The 19338-nt window shown below is 52.7% G+C and overlaps 1 protein-coding gene across 1 annotated transcript in view; it reads right to left on the bottom strand.

Annotated features, from left to right (window-relative positions):
* Nucleotides 1–19338, bottom strand: part of SLC39A4 (solute carrier family 39 member 4) — a 122459-nt gene that overhangs the window by 66411 nt on the left and 36710 nt on the right. Inside the window, exons 2-3 of the mRNA XM_085604355.1 lie at nt 18828–19094; nt 17466–17670 (exon numbers count right to left, since the gene is read on the bottom strand). Coding sequence (XP_085460481.1) covers nt 17466–17670; nt 18828–19094 — 472 coding nt within the window. The remainder of the gene's footprint in view (nt 1–17465; nt 17671–18827; nt 19095–19338) is intronic.

The raw sequence follows: 19338 nt of genomic DNA, 5'->3' as shown, positions 1-19338 counted from the left end.
TGCCTCCAGAGGACAAAGAGAAATTGAGGATAAAAAGGGGGACCCAAACCCCAGAACTTTAGATCTCGCTGGAATCAAGGAACCTGCCAAGACGAAGAGCCTGAAGAGCTGCCAGGAGGAGTACTGCCCCTTTGCTGTGTTGCTGCTTTGTTGGGTTGGTCTGCAGCTGCTGCTTCTGCCTTGGGCAGTGAAAGGACTGGAATGAACTTTCTCTACTTGTGCTGAGTATCTCCAAGGGCTTGAACCGAGCTGGCCTCCTGTTAAGAAGTCTCAGGGACTGCAAAGACTTCACCAACCTCTGGGTACCGCTCCTGGAACCGCTGTTTCAGTTGTCACAGAGAAGAGGGAACCGCGAACGACTCTGTCAACCGACTCCGTTGCTGGCCTTGTGTCCTGAAGGCACCGCAAGCCGCACCAACTCGCCCTGCAACGTAAGCCTTGGTCACACCGACTCCGTCACCGAGCCGCTGCCTGCACCGCATCGAGAGACACCACAACCTGCATCGCCTCACTTCAGTTCGCTGGCCTGGGCTCACCGACACGATCGCTGCTGGCTCAAAACCCGTGACCGACTCGTCACTCACAGCTGTCTGTCTCGGCCAGTGTCACTTCCCACCAACCAGCTCTGTCGCTCGCATCGCAACTTGCCAGCATCGCATCGAGCACCGCCTCACCCTGCACCGCCCGCCTTGGTCTCACCAACGCCGTCTGGACGATCGTCACCGAGCCGCTGCTCGCACCGCATCGAGAGGCACCGCACCGTGCACCGCTTCCACTTTGCACAGTAACCGAGACGGACGCCACGACCAGCTTTGTCACCTGCACCGCAACCTGCCAGCATCGCATCGAGCACCGTCTCGCCCTGCACCGCCCACCTTGGTCTAACCGACGCCGTCTGGATGATCGTCACCGAGCACCGCTTCCACTTTGCATCGCAACCGCGACGGACGACAAGACCGACTCGCACCGCCGTGTGGGTCACACTAAGAAAGGTACTGTGAACGAATCTGTCCTGCTGTTGCTGGCCGTACCGACACGGTCAGCTGGAACTGCGCGGCTCTGTTGTTTTCAGCATCGCTGTAGGCTCGGACCCAGCTACCGACTCGTACGAACTGTGTTTTTCAACGTATTTTGCAACTTAAAGACATTTTGAGAAGTAACTATTTCTGAAGTACTGTATTGTGGATATTTATGGTATTTGGTCTTGTTTATATAAAAATATTGGATATTTTCTAAAACTGGTGTGGTGTCCGTTTGTAGTGCTTAGATTGTATTACTGTTGGTTTTGTGCAAATGCGTTACACACTGCCTCTAGGAGAAGCCTGACTGCTCGTGCCAAGCTACCAAGGGGGTGAGCAGGGGTTATTTTAGGAGTGTAACTTCCTTGTCCTGACTAGAGTGGTGGTTTCTGCCTGGCTTGGGTGCAAAACTTAGCCAACCAGAAATCCCATTTCTAACAAGTACCAAAACCTTTGTAAATCAGGTTAGCTGAGAAAAAACTGACTTAAGTAGGTTTCCATACGGAATACGTAAATTGTTCATTAAATATATAGCAGTCGATGAGGTAATGGCTTCATGAAACAAGTATTCGTCGTCTGTGGTGTTCGAAGCAATTTGTTTATAAAACTGGACAACAGAAAGATTTGTCATTTCTGTCTATAATCACTGCAGATCCATATATATGTGAATAAATTGGAGAGATATCGAAAACGTATAAGAGAATAGACTTAATTACTAGCAAAAATGATCACATTTTTGATTGGGGGTTTGAAGAAAATATGGTCTCTGACAAATTCCACCATTATCCAAGAAAATATTTCGGGAGAGAAGATTTAGAATTTATTAATAAATGGGGGTTCAGTATTAAAAAGGGAAACATTACTATTATTGTTGGAGCCGGCCTCGTGGCGTGGTCCTGTTCCCCCTCGCTCAACCGCACGAGGTCCCATGCACCTCGGGGCTCCTCCATCTTGGATTACATGTCACCCCACGTGACCACCTCCGTGACCCTGCTCTACCCGGCCTCGGTCCCAGCGAGGCCCGACATCGAGGCGCCAACCCCTGGCCCGGGGGCTACCACGTGAGCCCTTCCCACTCCCGGCGGAGGGCAGTATCGATGGGACCCCCAACCGTCCTTCCACACCTAGGTGCGATCGCCCCACAGCTCTCTGGGGCCTGGCGCCTCTCCTGCTGGGCGTCTGGCCGCGCCCTACCCGGCCTCTCCGCCCTCCTGGGCGCAAGGGTCCGGACATCAAAGGGCTCAAGACTTATATCTGGGGCGACCCGACAACAAGATGACAGTTGTATCCCGGAGTCAAGAGCCCTGCTGATCGGATCGCGGCTGACCCTACGGAGAAAGACTCTTCTTGAACCTACCTACTGAGCCCTGCTGACGACGTCGCGGCTCCATCGTGCTTACAAGACCTTCACGAACCTTTGGGGCCCTGCTGACGCCGTCGCGGCCCGACCTTGTTGCAACAGACCATCAGAGCCCAGCTGACCTCGTCGCGGCTCGACCGAAGCGGACCTACCATCGGAGCCCTGCTGACTGTGTCGCGGCTCGACCCAAGTGGAACTACCACCTGAGCCCTGCAGACGCCGTCGCGGCTCTCCACGTCCGAGCCGCTCTGAGACCAGCACCCAAGGTCTGGCGCAGAGCCTTCCTGTACCTGACTGGTACTAAGACTGTCCCGCTACCCTATCCCTCCAAGAACATTGAGACTCTTACCAGATCACTCGATCCCATTGTAAATATTGAAACCTACTCCTTTTTATATAAAGAACCAAGATAAGCAACTGATACGGAGTCCTGTGTGGTGGTGTTACTGGGCCTAGTACGATTATAGGAGAAGGACCTCTCCTAGGAGGCTTCTCAGCGGCGCTCGGCTATAACTTGGCGGTAGGAAGGTGCCCGGAGTAGTCCCTCCGACTCCCCGGTGGTCCTCCCTCCAACATTTGGTGGCCAGCGACGGGATCCGAGCCAGACGCAATCGTACAAGCAAGTAACGCACCCACTACCCAACCAGACGGAAAAAGAAAAGGGAACCATGAACGGCCAAGAAGCAACCGTGGCCGCAACCTTCCAGCCGGAAAAACTGGAAGAATACACCCACAAAGAACTAAAACAATTCTGCAAGGACAAAGGGATCCCAACCACAGGATTGGGCACCAAGGAAGAAATGCAGAAAGCCCTGAAAGCCTGGGCCGAAGCCGAGGCCACTCCACCCCGCACCGAAGGGACCTCGGCCCGGTACGAAAACCTGCCGACCACAACCCCGACAGATGGGGGGGCGAGGCAGTCCCGAAGCAAGCCTATCCCACAAACAAATAAGAGAACGAGAGAGGGTCCGGGCACACGAAATGGACCTCGCACGACTCCGGCTGGATGGCGAGCTCCAGCTGGCGGAGAAGAAAATAGCCCTGGAGCAACTACGGCTGCAAGAGGAAATCGAGAAAAAGAAATGGCATCGAGAACTCGAAGAGAGACGGCTAACCCTCGAGCATGAGAGGAGCCTCAAAGAACTCGAACTGAAATCCAAAACGGGGGAAACCAGCCCCCCCGGGGCCCGGGACGCTCTGCCACTGACCGAGCCAAAGGTTCATATCCCCAAGTATGTCGTCAAAGTGTACTACAAGAACGACGACATCCAGCAGTGGTTCCGAGCCTACGAGGTAGCCATGACCTCCCATCGGGTACCCCAGAAGGATTGGGGTGCCGGCCTATGGGGGAGGTTCCTCAGCGAGGGCCGTGATACCCTGCTGCAACTCCCCGACGCAGTGATGACCTCCTACGATCACATGAAGGAAGCCCTACTCACCCGCTACGGACTATCGGCCGAGATGTACCGGCAGCGCTTCCGGGACTGCAAGAAGCTCCCCGGTACCACCTGGGTCGAGTACGTAGACTTCTTCAGCCGGGCCTTTGAAGGATGGATAAAAGGGAGCAAGGTCACCTCGTACAATGAACTGTTCGACCTCATTGTCTGGGAGCACCTCGCCAACAACTGGTTTGTGGAACTAAGGCAACACCTCCTAGACAGTAAATTGACCGAGCCCCGGAAGCTCGCCGCCGAAGCAGACCGATGGGTCAACACAAGGGTCCCCCGGAACCCCATGGGGGACTACCAACGGAGTACCACGGGACCTCCTCGCCAGCAGGGCGGAGGAGGGGGGTCCCACCGCAGCCGAGAATTCCCGGCCGGACCGCCCAGAAGCCCGCCACGAGGCCAAGTCGCCAACCACACGTCCCCGACCCTGGGCCAAAGGGGGACCCCCATCGCCCGACCGGGACCCCGACCACCAGTGACCTGCTTCGGCTGCCAGCAGACCGGCCACTATGCGAGCGACCCGGCCTACCCCGTGAACCGACGAAACGGGACCGCTGGGCCCCCTCCCCGACAAATAGCCGCCGCTGCCCTGGGGGAAGGAGAAGAAGAGGAGGAAAGCCGCGAGGACGGGTCCCCCGAGTGGGAACCAGCGGCCATGTCGCTCGTCTGCCTGGGCTCCCGAGAAATGGTGCCCCGAGCGGCCATCCCAAGCAACACCCAGAAGTACCAGCAGTGGGTCACCATCAACGGACGACGGGCCGAAGCCCTCCGGGACACTGGGGTTAGCGTGACCGCTGTCCGCTGCCACCTAGTGACCCCCGAACAAATCCTGCCACATGTCCTATGCCCTGTCCGGACCGCGGACAACACCGAAAGCATGTGCCGGATGGCCAGGATCCCCTTCGAGTGGGCGGGAGTGTCCGGCACCCTAAAAGTGACTGTCCGCGACGACGCCCCCGTGGACTGCCTCCTGGGGAACGACCTAGAGAGCTCCCCCTGGGCCCAGGTGGAGCGCCGAGAGCATCTGGGGATGCTAGGGCTGCCTGAGTGGGCCTGCGCCACCACCCGGTCCATGACCGCCCAACCCGCCGCTGCCACGGCCACCGACCAGCCTACGGGCCCAGAACCATCACCCTCCTCCGGCACGGAGGAACCCGACGATGAGGCCGGGCCATCCGAACTGTCTCCCGACGAGGCCGCCTCCCTCAGCGAGATCCCCGAGCTGGCTCAGTGGCGCCACGATGGGGGCCCCACCCGTGAACAATTCCAGCAAGAACAGAAGGCCTGCCCGTCCCTCGAGGGGGCCCGACAGCAAGCGGCCACCCAGGCCTCGGGGGACCCCACGGGAACCCACTGGGTCTATTGGGACAATGGCTTACTATACAGCGAGCAGAAAGTCACCGAGCTGGGAGCCGGCCGGGTGTTGGTGGTTCCCCTCCGGTTCCGGGAGTTCCTCCTGAACCTGGCGCATGACGTGCCCCTCGCCGGACACCTTGGGCGGGACAAGACTTACAGCCGCCTAGTGACCCATTTCTATTGGCCCCGAATGCGGAGAGACGTGGACCACCACTGCCGGTCCTGCCAGACCTGCCAGGCTAGCGGAAAAACTGGGGGTCGAGTTAAAGCCCCCCTCCAACCATTTCCAGCCGTCCACACCCCGTTCGCACGAGTGGGGATCGACATCGTGGGGCCCCTCGACCCCCGAACCGCCCTAGGACACCGCTTCATCCTGGTACTGGTCTACCACACCACCCGATACCCGGAGGCCATCCCACTCCGCACCGTGACAGCTCCAGTGGTGGGCCGGGCCCTGATGGGCATCTTCTCCAGGGTGGGGTTCCCCCGAGAGGTGGTGAGCGACAGGGGTACGAACTTTATTTCAAAATACATGAAATCCCTCTGGCAACAATGCGGGGTCACCTACAGATTCACTACCCCTTACCACCCCCAGGGGAACGGACTGGTCGAGTGGTTCAACAGGACCCTAAAAGGGATGATCAAGGGTCTGGAAGAGCCCCTGCGAAGGAGGTGGGATGTCCTGCTGCCCTGCCTCCTGTTCGCCTATCGAGAGGTACCACAGAAATCCCTGGGTTCAGCCCCTTCGAACTATTGTATGGGCACCCCGTCCGAGGGCCCCTCAGCCTGGTCAAGGAGGGCTGGGAGGCGAACATCCAAGATGCCCCCCCCCCCGACGTCTACCGGTACCTCCTGACCATGCGGAACCAGACTCGGAAGTTCCGGGCCCTGGCAGAAGCCAACCTCGAAGCCAGCCAAGAAGACATGAAGCGCTGGTATGACGCAAATGCCTCGACCATCGAGTTCGAGCTAGGCCAGCAAGTCTGGGTCATGTCACCCGTGGACCCCTGCGCCCTGCAGGACAAGTGGGCCGGGCCCTTCAAGTTGGTTGAGAGGAAGAGCCCCGTCACCTACCTAGTCGACATGGAGTCCCCGAGGAACCCCCTCCGGGTCCTGCACGCCAACCGGCTCAAACCCCACTTTGCCCGAACTGAACTAAGCCTGCTGCTGGCTACTGATGATGGGGGCGAAAGCGACTCTGAGCCCCTGCCAGACCTCCTGGGGTCCTCGGGCCAAGACGGTTCCTTGGAGGGAGTCCACCTCTCCGACACGCTGACCCCAGAACAGCGCCATGACTGCCGGAGGCTGCTGCAACCCTTCGCTGCCCTCTTCTCTCTCACGCCCGGGGTGACCCCCTGGTGCGTACACGACGTGGATACCAGGGACAGCCCCCCTGTGCGACATCGCGCCTACCGAGTACCTGACCGAGTCCGGGCCTGCATACAGACCGAGGTCGCCAAGATGCTCGCCCTCGGAGTCATTGAGCCCTCAGACAGCCCGTGGGCCTGCCCGGTGGTCTTGGTGCCGAAGGCCGCCGCCCCCGGTACTTCTCCAGAACTCCGATTTTGTGTAGACTACCGGGGCCTGAACGCAGTCACCAAGACCGATGCCCACCCCCTGCCCCGGGCAGACGAGCTGATCGATCGCTTAGGGGCCGCCCGCTACCTAAGCACCTTTGATCTCACCGCTGGGTACTGGCAGATCAAGCTCACTCCCGGCGCCCAGGAACGATCCGCCTTTTCCACCCCCAATGGGCACTACCACTTTCGGGTGATGCCCTTCGGTATGAAGAACGCCCCAGCGACCTTTCAGAGGCTGGTAAACAAGGTCCTGGCCGGGCTAGAAACCTTCAGCGCGGCCTACCTCGACGACATTGCAGTCTTCAGCGACCATTGGGCCGCGCACCTGGGACACCTCGGCGAAGTCCTGGCCGCTCTTCAAAGGGCCGGGCTCACAATTAAGGCCAGCAAGTGCCAGATCGGTCAAGGATCTGTGACCTATCTGGGCCACCAGGTGGGGAGTGGCCAGGTGGCGCCCCTCCAGTTGAAGGTCGATGCCATCCAGGCGTGGGAGCCCCCCCGCAACCCAGACCGCTGTCCGGGCCTTCTTAGGCCTCACAGGCTACTACCGGCGATTTATGAAAGATTATGGCAGCATCGTGGGCCCCCTTACGGAGCTCACTTCCAAGAAACAGCCCAAGGTGGTGCACTGGACGCCCCGCTGTCAGACCGCTTTTGAAGCCCTCAAGGCGGCCATGTGTGCTGCCCCGGTGCTCCAGGCCCCTGACTACAGCAAGGAATTTGTGGTGCAGACCGACGCATCAGAGTACGGGGTCGGGGCGGTCCTCTCCCAGATGGACGCCGAGGGCCTCGACCGACCTGTGGCCTTTATCAGCCGCCGACTGCTGCCACGAGAACAGAGGTGGAGCACCATCGAGCGGGAGGCCTTTGCTGTGGTATGGGCTCTCAAGAAGGTCCGGCCCTACCTCTTCGGCACCCACTTCAGGGTCCAGACTGACCACCGACCCTTGCGGTGGCTCATGCAAATGCGGGGCGAGAACCCCAAGCTGTTGCGATGGTCCATCTCGCTGCAAGGGATGGACTTCACCGTGGAACACCGGCCCGGCAACGACCACGCCAATGCTGACGGCCTGTCCCGATTCTTCCGCCTCGGCGAGGAGAACCCCCAAGGAGATGGGTGACTCTCCCTGCCTTCAGCTGGGGGGGACGCGAGTTGGAGCTGGCCTCGTGGTGTGGTCCTGTTCCCCCTCGCTCAGCCGCACGAGGTCCCATGCACCTCGGGGCTCCTCCATCTTGGATTACACGTCACCCCACGTGACCGCCTCCGTGACCCTGCTCTACCCGGCCTCGGTCCCAGCGAGGCCCGACATCGAGGCGCCAACCCCTGGCCCGGGGGATACCACGTGAGCCCTTCCCACTCCCGGCGGAGGGCAGCATCGATGGGACCCCCAACCGTCCTTCCACACCTAGGTGCGATCGCCCCACAGCTCTCTGGGGCCTGGCGCCTCTCCTGCTGGGCGTCTGGCCGCGCCCTACCCTTCCTCTCCGCCCTCCTGGGCGCAAGGGTCCGGACATCAAAGGGTTCCAGACCTATATCTGGGGCGACCCGGCAACAAGACGACAGTTGTATCCCGGAGTCAAGAGCCCTGCTGATCGGATCGCGGCTGACCCTATGGAGAAAGACTCATCCTGAAACCACACTCTGAGCCCTGCTGACGACGTCGCGGCTCCATCGTGCTTAAAAGACCTTCACGAACCTTTGGGGCCCTGCTGACGCTGTCGCGGCCCGACCTTGTTGAACTTGCCATCAGAGCCCAGCTGACCTCGTTGCGGCTCGACCGAAGCGGACCTACCATCGGAGCCCTGCTGACTGTGTCGCGGCTCGACCCAAGCGGAACTACCACCCGAGCCCTGCAGACACCGTCGCCTCTCCTGCTGGGCGTCTGGCCGCGCCCTACCCGGCCTCTCCGCCCTCCTGGGCGCAAGGGTCCGGACATCAAAGGGCTCAAGACCTATATCTGGGGCGACCCGACAACAAGATGACAGTTGTATCCCGGAGTCAAGAGCCCTGCTGATCGGATCGCGGCTGACCCTACGGAGAAAGACTCTTCTTGAACCTACCTACTGAGCCCTGCTGACGACGTCGCGGCTCCATCGTGCTTACAAGACCTTCACGAGCCTTTGGGGCCCTGCTGACGCCGTCGCGGCCCGACCTTGTTGCAGCAGACCATCAGAGCCCAGCTGACCTCGTCGCGGCTCGACCGAAGCGGACCTACCACCGGAGCCCTGCTGACTGTGTCGCGGCTCGACCCAAGCGGAACTACCACCTGAGCCCTGCAGACGCCGTCGCGGCTCTCCACGTCCGAGCCGCTCTGAGACCAGCACCCAAGGTCTGGCGCAGAGCCTTCCCGTACCTGACTGGTACTAAGACTGTCCTGCTACCCTATCCCTCCAAGAACATTGAGACTCTTACCGGATCACTCGATCCCATTGTAAATATTGAAACGTACTCCTTTTTATATAAAGAACCAAGATAAGCAACTGATACGGAGTCCTGTGTGGTGGTGTTACTGGGCCTAGTACGATTATAGGAGAAGGACCTCTCCTAGGAGGCTTCTCAGCGGCGCTCGGCTATAACTTGGCGGTAGGAAGGTGCCCGGAGTAGTCCCTCCGACTCCCCGGTGGTCCTCCCTCCAACAATTATGATTATTGTAAATCCATTGTATCTTTGTATGAAGAAAGAGATTAATTGAAGACAGCATGAAGCAGTTAGTATGCGATGGTGTGAAAGTCCACAAATAGGACACACTCTCTACATTATCAATAAACTATTGGGAGTCATGCAGGTTTAAAAACAAGCACTTGTGTTTTCCTTTTGTTGAACCCTGAAACACTGTGATATGTCTAAGCATGAAGAAAGTGAAGAGAATGAACACCCTTGTAAATTTCAACTGTTTGTGCTACGATGACGAATAAAAGGATGATGGAATAACCATCAGAATGAACTTGAAAGGAAATTGGGTCCTGCGTTATATGACATTTGCAAACTGACAGATGCAGCCTATGTTCATACTTCTAAGATCTCAACCAATTATGAAGCAGGGGTAGCGGATTGGAGGATTTCACACAAGATAGAGCAGGGATCAAGGGTCAGGGGATATCACCCAGGGATAGAGAGGAATCAATCCTCACAAGATGTTAGTCAGTGATGAAGCAGGATAGACGATTATTGGCTCCCACTCAGGAATAGAACAAGAATTCTTCAATAAATTCTAAACCAGGGGCAGAGCGGGGATAAAACCTTAGAGGTTCTCGCCCGTGGAGAGAGCAGGAATCAGTACTCACAGGACTGCAATGAGTAGTAAATCAGGAAACAAGTATTAGGCTATCACACATACAGATAAAGTAGGGATACATTCTTAAAAGATCTTATCCAAGCATATCTCAAGAATCAAGTCTTAGGACTTCTCACCCACGGATAGAGCAGGGAAGAGCCCTTACAACATCTCAACCAGTACTGAGGCATGGACAGAGGATTGGAGGATCTCACCCATGGATAGAGCAGAAATCAAGCCTTAGAGGATCTCACCCACGGATAGAGCAGGGATCCAACCTTAGTGGATCTCATTCATGTCTAGAGCAGGAATTAATGCTTAAAAGATTGCAACCATTAATCTAGCAGGAACAGAAGGTTGGAGGATCTCACCTGCGGATTGAGCAGAGATCATGTTTCAGAGGATCTCGTCCATGTCTAGAGCAGGAATCAATGCTTGAAAGATTTCAACCAATAATGAAGCTGGGGCAGAGAATTGGAGGATCTCACCTGCGGATAGAGCAGTGATCAAGTCTTAGAGGATCTTATCCTCGGAGAGGGCAGGAATCAATCCTTAAAGCAAATAACAAAGCAGAGATAGAGGATTGGAGGATCTCACCCATGGATAGAGCAGGGATCCACTCTTAAACATCTCATCCAGTAATAAAGCAAGGAAAAAGAATTGGAGGATTTCAGCCATGTATAGAGCAAGGATCAATCCTTACAACATCTCAACCAGTAATGAAGCAGGGATAGAGGATTGGAGGGTCCCACCCATGGATAGAGCAGGGATCACCCTTACAAAATGTCAACCAGTATGGAAGCAAGAATGGAGGATTGGAGGATCCCACTGATGGATAGAGCAGAGATCACTCATATCATCTCAGCCAGTAATGAAGCAGGGATAGACCCGGGATCACCCTTACAACATCTCAACCAGTAAGGAAGCAGGGATAGAGGATTGGAGGATCTCACCCATGGATAGAGCAGGGATCACCCTTACAACATCTCAACTAGTATTGAAGCAGGGATAGAGCAGGATCACCCTTACAACATCTCAACCAGTAAGGAAGCATGGACAGAGGATTGGAGGATCTCTTCCACGGATAGAGCAGAAATCAAGCCTTAGAGAATCTCACCTACATACAGAGCAGGGATCAATCCTTAGTGGATCTCATCCATTTCTAGATCAGGAATTAATGCTTGAAAGATCACAACCATTAATCAAGCAGGGACAGAAGATTGGAGGATCTCACCCGCGAATAGAGCAGAGATCATATTTCAGAGGATCTCGTCCATGTCTAGGGCAGGAATCAATGCTTTAAGGATCTGAAGCAAATAACGAAGCAGAGATAGAGGATTAGAGGATCTCACCCATGGATAGAACAGGGATCCATCCTTAAAACATCTCAACCAGTAACGAAGCAAGGAAAAAGGATTGTAGGATCTCAACCATGGATAGAGCATGGATCAACCATTACAACATCTCAATCAGTAATGACGTGGGGATAGAGGATTGGCGGATCCCAACCATGGATAGAGCTTGGATCACCCTTACAACATGTCAACCAGTAAGGAAGCAGGGATAGAGGATTGGAAGATCTCACCCACGGATAGAGCAGGAGTCACCCATACAAAATCTCAACAAGTAATGAAGCAGGAATGGAGCATTGGAGGATCCCACCGATGGATAGAGCAGGGGTCAACCCTTACAACATCTCAAACAACAATGAAGCAGGGATTAAGGACTGGAGGATCCCACCGAGGGATAGAACAGGGATCACCCTTACAACATCTCAACCAGTAATGATGCAGGGATAGAGGAGTGGAGGATCCCACCCATGGATAGAGCAGGGCTCACCCTTACATCATCTCAGCCAGTAATGAAGCAGGGACCACACTTACAACATCTCAACCAGTAAGGAAGCAGGGGTAGAGGATTGGAGGATCTCACCCATGGATAGAGCAGGGATCACCCTTACAACATCTCAACCAGTATTGAAGCAGGGATAGAACAGGATCACCCTTACAACATCTCAACCAGTAAGGAGGCATGGACAGAGGATTGGAGGATCTCTTCCATGGATAGAGCAGAAATCAAGCCTTAGAGAATCTCACCCACTTATAGAGCAGGGATCCATCCTTAGTGGATCTCATCCATGTCTAGAGCAGGAATTAATGCCTGAAAGATCACAACCATTAATCAAGCAGGGACAGAAGATTGGAGGACCTCACCCATGAATAGAGCAGAGATCACATTTCAGAGGATCTCGTCCATGTCTAGGGCAGGAATCAATGCTTTAAGGATCTCAAGCAAATAACTAAGCAGGGATAGAGGATTAAAGGATCTCACCCATGGATAGAGCAGGGATCCATCCTTAAAACAGCTCAACCAGTAATGAAGCAAGGAAAAAGGATTTTAGGATCCCATCTATGGATAGAGCCAGGATCAATCCTTACAATATCTCAAACAGTAATGAAGCAGGAATAGAGGATTGGAGGATCCTACCCATGGATAGGGCAGGGATCAATCCTTACAACATGTCAAACAGTAATGAAGCAGGGATAGAGGACTGGATGATCCCACCGATGGATAGAGCAGGGATCAATCCTTACAACATCTCAAACATTAATGAAGTAGGGATAGAGGACTGGAGGATCCTACCCATGGATAGAGCAGGGATCACCCTTACAACATCTCAACCAGTAATGAAGCAGGAATAGAGGTTTGGAGGATCCTACCCATGGATAGAGCAGGGATCAATCCTTACAACATCTCAACCAGTAATGAAGCAGGAATAGAGGATTGGAGGATCCTACCCATGTATATAACAGAGATCAACCCTTAAACATCTCAACCAGTAATGAAGCAGGGGAAAAGGATTGGAGGATCCCATCCATGGATAGAGCAAGGATCAATCCTTACAACATCTCAAACAGTAGTGAAGCAGGGATAGAGGACTGGAGGAACACACCTATGGATAGAGCAGGGATCACCCATACAACATCTCAACCTGTAATGAAGCCGGGATAGAGAATTGGAGGATGTCACCCATGTATAGAGCAGGGATCACCCCTGAACATCTCAACCAGTAATGAAGCAGGGAAAGAGGATTGGAGGATCTCAACCATAGATAGCGGAAGGATCAACCCTTGCAACATCTCAGCCAGTAATGAAGCAGGGATAGAGGATTGGAGGATCTCACCCATGGATTGAGCGGGGATCAACCCTTAAACATCTCAACTAGTAATGAAGCAGGGGGAAAGGATTGGAGGATCCCACCCATTGATAGAGCAAGTATCAATCCTTACAACATCTCAAACAGTAAAGAAGCAGGGATAGAGGAATGGAGGACCATACCGATGGATAGAGCAGGGATCACCCTTTCAACATTGCAAACAGTAATGAAGCAGGGATAGAGAATTGCAGGATGTCACCCATGGATAGAGCAGGGATCCACCCTTAAACATCTCAACCAGTAATGAAGCAGGGAGAGAGGATTGTTGGATCTCAACCATGGATAGAGCAAGGATCAACCCTCACAACATCTCAGCCAGTAATGAAGCAGGGATAGAGGATTGGAGGATCTCACCCATGGATAGAGCAAGGATCACCCTTACAACAGCTCAACCAGTAATGAAGCAGTGATGGAGGATTGGAGGATTCCACCCATGGTTAGAGCAAGGATCACCCTTACAACACCTCAACCAGTAATGAAGCAGGGATAGAACAGGGATCACCTTTACAACATCTCAACCAGTAAGGAAGCAGGGATAGAGGATTAGAGGATCTCACCCATGGATAGAGCAGGGATCTACCCTTAAACATCTCAACCAGCAATGAAGCTGGGAAAAAGGATTGGAGGGCCCTACCCATAGATAGAGCAAGGATCAACCCTTACAACATCTCAACCAGTAATGAAGCAGGGATAGAGGACTGGAGGATCCCGATAGATAGTGCAGGGATTGCCCTTACAACATCTCAAACATTAATGAAGTAGGGATAGAGGACTGGAGGATCCTACCCATGGATAGAGCAGGGATTACCCTTACAACATCTCAACCAGTAATGAAGCAGGGATAGAGGATTGGAGGATTCCACCGATGGATAGAGCAAGGATCACCCTTAAAACAGCTCAACCAGTAATGAAGCAATAATGGAGGATTGGAGGATTCCACCGATGGATAGAGCAAGGATCACCCTTACAACAGCTCAACCAGTAATGAAGCAGTGATGGAGGATTGGAGGATTCCACCCATGGTTAGAGCAAGGATCACCCTTACAACACCTCAACCAGTAATGAAGCAGGGATAGAGCAGGGATCACCTTTACAACATCTCAACCAGTAAGGAAGCAGGGATAGAGGATTAGAGGATCTCACCCATGGATAGAGCAGGGATCTACCCTTAAACATCTCAACCAGTAATGAAACTGGGAAAAAGAATTGGAGGGCCCTACCCATAGATAGAGCAAGGATCAACCCTTACAACATCTCAACCAGTAATGAAGCAGGGATAGAGGACTGGAGGATCCCACCGATGGATAGTGCAGGGATTGCCCTTGCAACATCTCAAACAGTAATGAAGCAGGGATAGAGGACTTGAGGATCCCACCGATGGATAGAGCAGGGATCAATACTTACAACATCTCAAACATTAATGAAGTAGGGATAGGGGACTGGAGGATCCTACCCATGGATAGAGCAGGGATCACCCTTACAACATCTCAACCAGTAATGAAGCAGGAATAGAGGATTGGAGGATCCTGCCCATGGATAGAGTGGGGATCAACCCTTACAGCATCTCAACCAGTAATGATGCAGGGATAGAGGATTGGAGGATCCTACCCATGGATAGAGCAGGGATCAATCCTTACATCATCTCAAACAGTAATGAAGCAGGGATAGAGGACTGGAGGATCCCACCGATGGATAGAGCAGGGATAAATCCTTACAACATCTCAAACATTAATGAAGTAGGGATAGAGGACTGGAGGACCTTACCCATGGATAGAACAGAGATCAACCCTTAAACATCTCAACCAGTAATGAAGCAGGAGAAAAGGATTGGTGGATCCCATCCATGGATAGAGCAAGGATCAATCCTTACAACATCTCAAACAGTAATGAAGCAGGGATAGTGGACTGGAGGAACACACCTATGGATAGAGCAGGGATCACCCTTACAACATCTCAACCAGTAATGAAGCAAGGATAGAGAATTGGAGGATGTCACCCATGTATAGAGCAGGGATCCACCCTTGAACATCTCAACCGGTAATGAAGCAGGGGAAGAGGATTGGAGAATCTCAGCCATAGATAGAGCAAGGATCAACCCTCACAACATCTCAGCCAGTAATGAAGCAGGGATAGAGGTTTGGAGGATCTCACCCATGGATAGAGTGGGGATCAACCCTTAAACATCTCAACCAGTAATGAAGCAGGGGGAAAGGATTGGAGGATCCCACCCATTGATAGAGCAAGTATCAATCCTTACAACATCTCAAACAGTAAAGAAGCAGGGATAGAGCAATAGAGGACCACACCGATGGATAGAGCAGGGATCACCCTTACAACATCGCAACCAGTAATGAAGCAGGGATAGAGAATTGGAGCATGTCACCCATGGATAGAGCAGGGATCCACCCTTAAACATCTCAACCAGTAATGAAGCAGGTAAAGAGGATTGGAGGATCTCAACCATGGACTGAGCAAGGATCAACCCTCACAACATCTCAGCCAGTAATGAAGCAGGGATAGAGGATTTGAGGATCTCACCCATGGATAGAGCAGAGATCAACCCTTACAACATCTCAACCAGTAATGAAGCAGGAATAGAGGATTGGAGGATTCCACCCATGGATAGAGCAGGGATCAACCCTTAAACATCTCAACCAGTAATGAAGCAGGGAAAAGGATTGGAGGGTCCCACCCATAGATAGAGCAAGGATCAACCCTTACAACATCTCAACCAGTAATGAAGCAGGGATAGAGGACTGGAGGATCCAACTGATGGATAGAGTAGGGATTGCCCTTACAACATCTCAGCCAGTAATGAAGCAGGGATAGAGGTTTGGAGGATCCCACCCATGGATAGAGCAAGGATCACCCTTACAACATCTCAACCAGTAATGATGCAGGGATAGAGGAGTGGAGGATCCCACCCATGGATAGAGCAAGGATCACCCTCACAACATCTCATCCAGTAATGAAGCAGGGATCACCCTTACAGCATCTCAACCAGTAAGGATGCAGGGATAGAGGACCTCACCCATGGATAGAGCAGGGATCCACCCTGAAACATCTCAACCAGTAATAAAGCAGGGAAAAAGGATTGGAGGTTCTCACCCATGGATAGAGCAAGGATCAACCCTTACAACATCTCAACCAGTAATGAAGCAGGGATAGAGGATTGGAGGATCCCACCCACGGATAGAGCAGGAATCAGTACTCACAGGATTGCAACCTGAAGTTAAGCAGGAATAGAGGATTCTATAGCAGCTCACACAGGGTTTCAAAAGGGATCCTCATTTAGGAATTGTCACTCAAGGACAGAGAAATTATTAAAGCCGTCAAGAGTCTCTCTGAGGTTTAGAGGAGGAAGTAAGTCATAGAGCGTCTTATCCAGGATTGACCCAGAACTTACAGTTCTTTCCAAAAGCCGCCTTGTGCCTTTACTGAACCAACACTAGGCTCAAATTCCACATGTTAAGAGAAAAACGTTGGTTCTGACCAAAACATATTTCAAATAGTTTGACATCTAGGAATGTTTGCAGTGAGAGTTAATTTGTGCGGGTCTGATGGCCGCATGCTGTGAATGATCCTGGATGGGGTATTAACCTATCTTTTAGCAACTGGAATTAATCAAGGGAAGCCTCATGAACACCACAACCAGTGACAGCTTTACCACCATAATATAACGCGCAAGAAGACCCCGAGCCTACTGCAGTGGTGCCCGTAGCAAGGACCCCCTGCCAGACACAAGTAGGGGCACATATTAGGTCTGAAGAACTCTCAACGAAGGGGTGGGAGGACGTACAGACACACTTAAATGATTTAAGCTATTTTCAGGAGTATGGAACTTAGTACATTATGGGCAGATTGACAAGCGGAGTCTGATAGATAACACAGAGAGGGTAAAAAAGTGGTGATTTCAAAATACAGAACAGCAGAGCTATGAGCTGTTTCTAATCTGTCCCCCAACACCTTGTAAGATAGTGTGCCTGCATTTTGTACATAAAGCTGTGTACGTGTCCTCATCTTCTAGGCGCTGTTGTTATGTCCAACCCCTTCATTTCCCATGAAACACTGGAAGGAAAGGCTGGTTCACTTTCACATCATCTGAGGTTGTGCTGGGTCCTGCTTGCCCCAAACTGCTCAATTCTGTTAGAATGGGAGCGGAATTTGGGTGAAGGACAGACGTGGCAGAAGGGGGCGCCACGGTACTCACCCTCAGTGGTCAAGTTCCTGGAAGCATTGCCAAATTTATTAAAGATATACTCCACGAAGAAGTCCGGTGACGGCAGGGGGGTCAAGCAAGTCCCCTTCAGCACATGTTTAATGATCAGACCTGATACCAGGCTGATGGCTTCATGGCCGGTGCTCTCTCCTTCGACTCCAGCCTCCTCCAACAGCTGGTGAGAGGTGACGCAATTCTGGGGGGTGACAGAGACATTGTTAGATCAGAGGTCTTCTATACTCTCTACATAGCAAAAGGATACCCCATGACCTGCAATACACATACTGACACCCCTTGACCTACTATGTACACGCCAACACCGAATATGGTAGTCGGTGGTGGCACCTGGCACTGTATCAGTAAGTAGTCGCCTGAGGCAGGTTTTCTGGTTGCACTGCCTAAGCCAGTGCCAGTACTTGTAAAGTGACATTGGCATTTTTGGGTTGCCATTCAGCAGTGGTTGGCAGTGTTTTTATTCTCATTTTGTTGTCCATGCTATGATTGGCAGTAGTCCCACAAATATGTTGGGGCAGCCATGCTGCAATTGGCTTTTTTTGTTTTTGCTAACTCTTACGTTGGGAAGGTGTGGTGAAAAAACAGAGAGCTACTGAGAGTGTCAGGAAGAGAGATATAGAGTCAAAGAGAAAGAGATTGAAAGAGAGAGACACAGTGAGTCGCAGACAGTGAGAGAGAGATGTGTAGGCTGAAATAGACAGAACCAGAGAAGACATTGAGAGCTAGAAGCCCCTGGTGGATGCTGACCTCGCCTGTGCACCTCAGTTCTGCCCTTTCTGTATTACATGCCTCTCACTCCATCTCATTGGGTTTGGGTTTATGCTGGGCTTCAATACCTTCCAGAAGCTCTGGCTGGTGATCTGTGATAGTTCTTAGCTGTGCCCTTCCAGCCTGTTTCATGTACCCTTGCTAGATGCTGAACCCACCTTCCCTGTTACCCCACACACCTTAGATCTATTCTGTCTCTGGTACTTGCCCCTCTCCTCTGTTTCATTGGGTTTATACTGTTCTTAGGTTGCTCCTAGAAGGCACATCACTTGGTCATTCTTAGTTCCTAGTTGTGTCCTTCCACCCTGTTTGATGGACCCCCCCATTGGATGCTGACCCACCTGCCCCACCACATGCACACTTCAGGATCTGTCCCCGTTTTGGTACTTGCCCCTCACCTCTGTCTCATGGGTTTATAATGTTCTTAGGTTCCTCCTAGTAGACACATCACTTGGTCTTGGATGTGTTCTGCCCTGTATCATTGACCACTGCTGGATGCTGGACCCACCTACCCTGTTGCTTACCCCTCACACATCAGGTTCTGTCCACCCTCTGGTACTTCCCCCTCACCTCTGTCTCGTTGGGTTTATAATGTCCTTCTATTCCTTCTAGAAGTTCCATCACGATGTGTTCGATGGGTTCCTTGCCATGCTCTTCCTCCATCTTGGCGGTGGCATTGACCCAGGTACCATTCTTCACAGCCAGGCAGGTGCCGGTTGGGTCAGTCAGGTAGAGTAACACACCGGGGACTACCGTGAAGAAATCGGACACAGTCAGGTTGGCGTTGCCGGTGTCTTCTTTACCCACAAACTGGAAGACGTGTTGGACTGTGATGCACTGAAGGACAGAAGGAGAGACGCTGGTCAAATGGCATTGTATATGACAGAGGTGACGTCATCAGTGTGGACCTCATAACACACGTTCATCATCATAATGAAATTTTGACCTTCTGACAACAATGGCACTTTTCCTCTAGGTGTCAGTGCACACCTAGAGGCTTCTTTCCTTTGCAATTCAATTCCTGTAGGCCTTTGGTCTTCAAACGCTTTTATGGCTAGTCGCCCCTTGAGCCTATGAAATT

This window comes from Triturus cristatus, chromosome 5_1 (assembly GCF_964204655.1).
Source record: "Triturus cristatus chromosome 5_1, aTriCri1.1, whole genome shotgun sequence".
Classification (NCBI taxonomy): Eukaryota; Metazoa; Chordata; class Amphibia; order Caudata; family Salamandridae; genus Triturus; species Triturus cristatus.
This window is presented reverse-complemented; position numbering and strand designations above follow the sequence as displayed.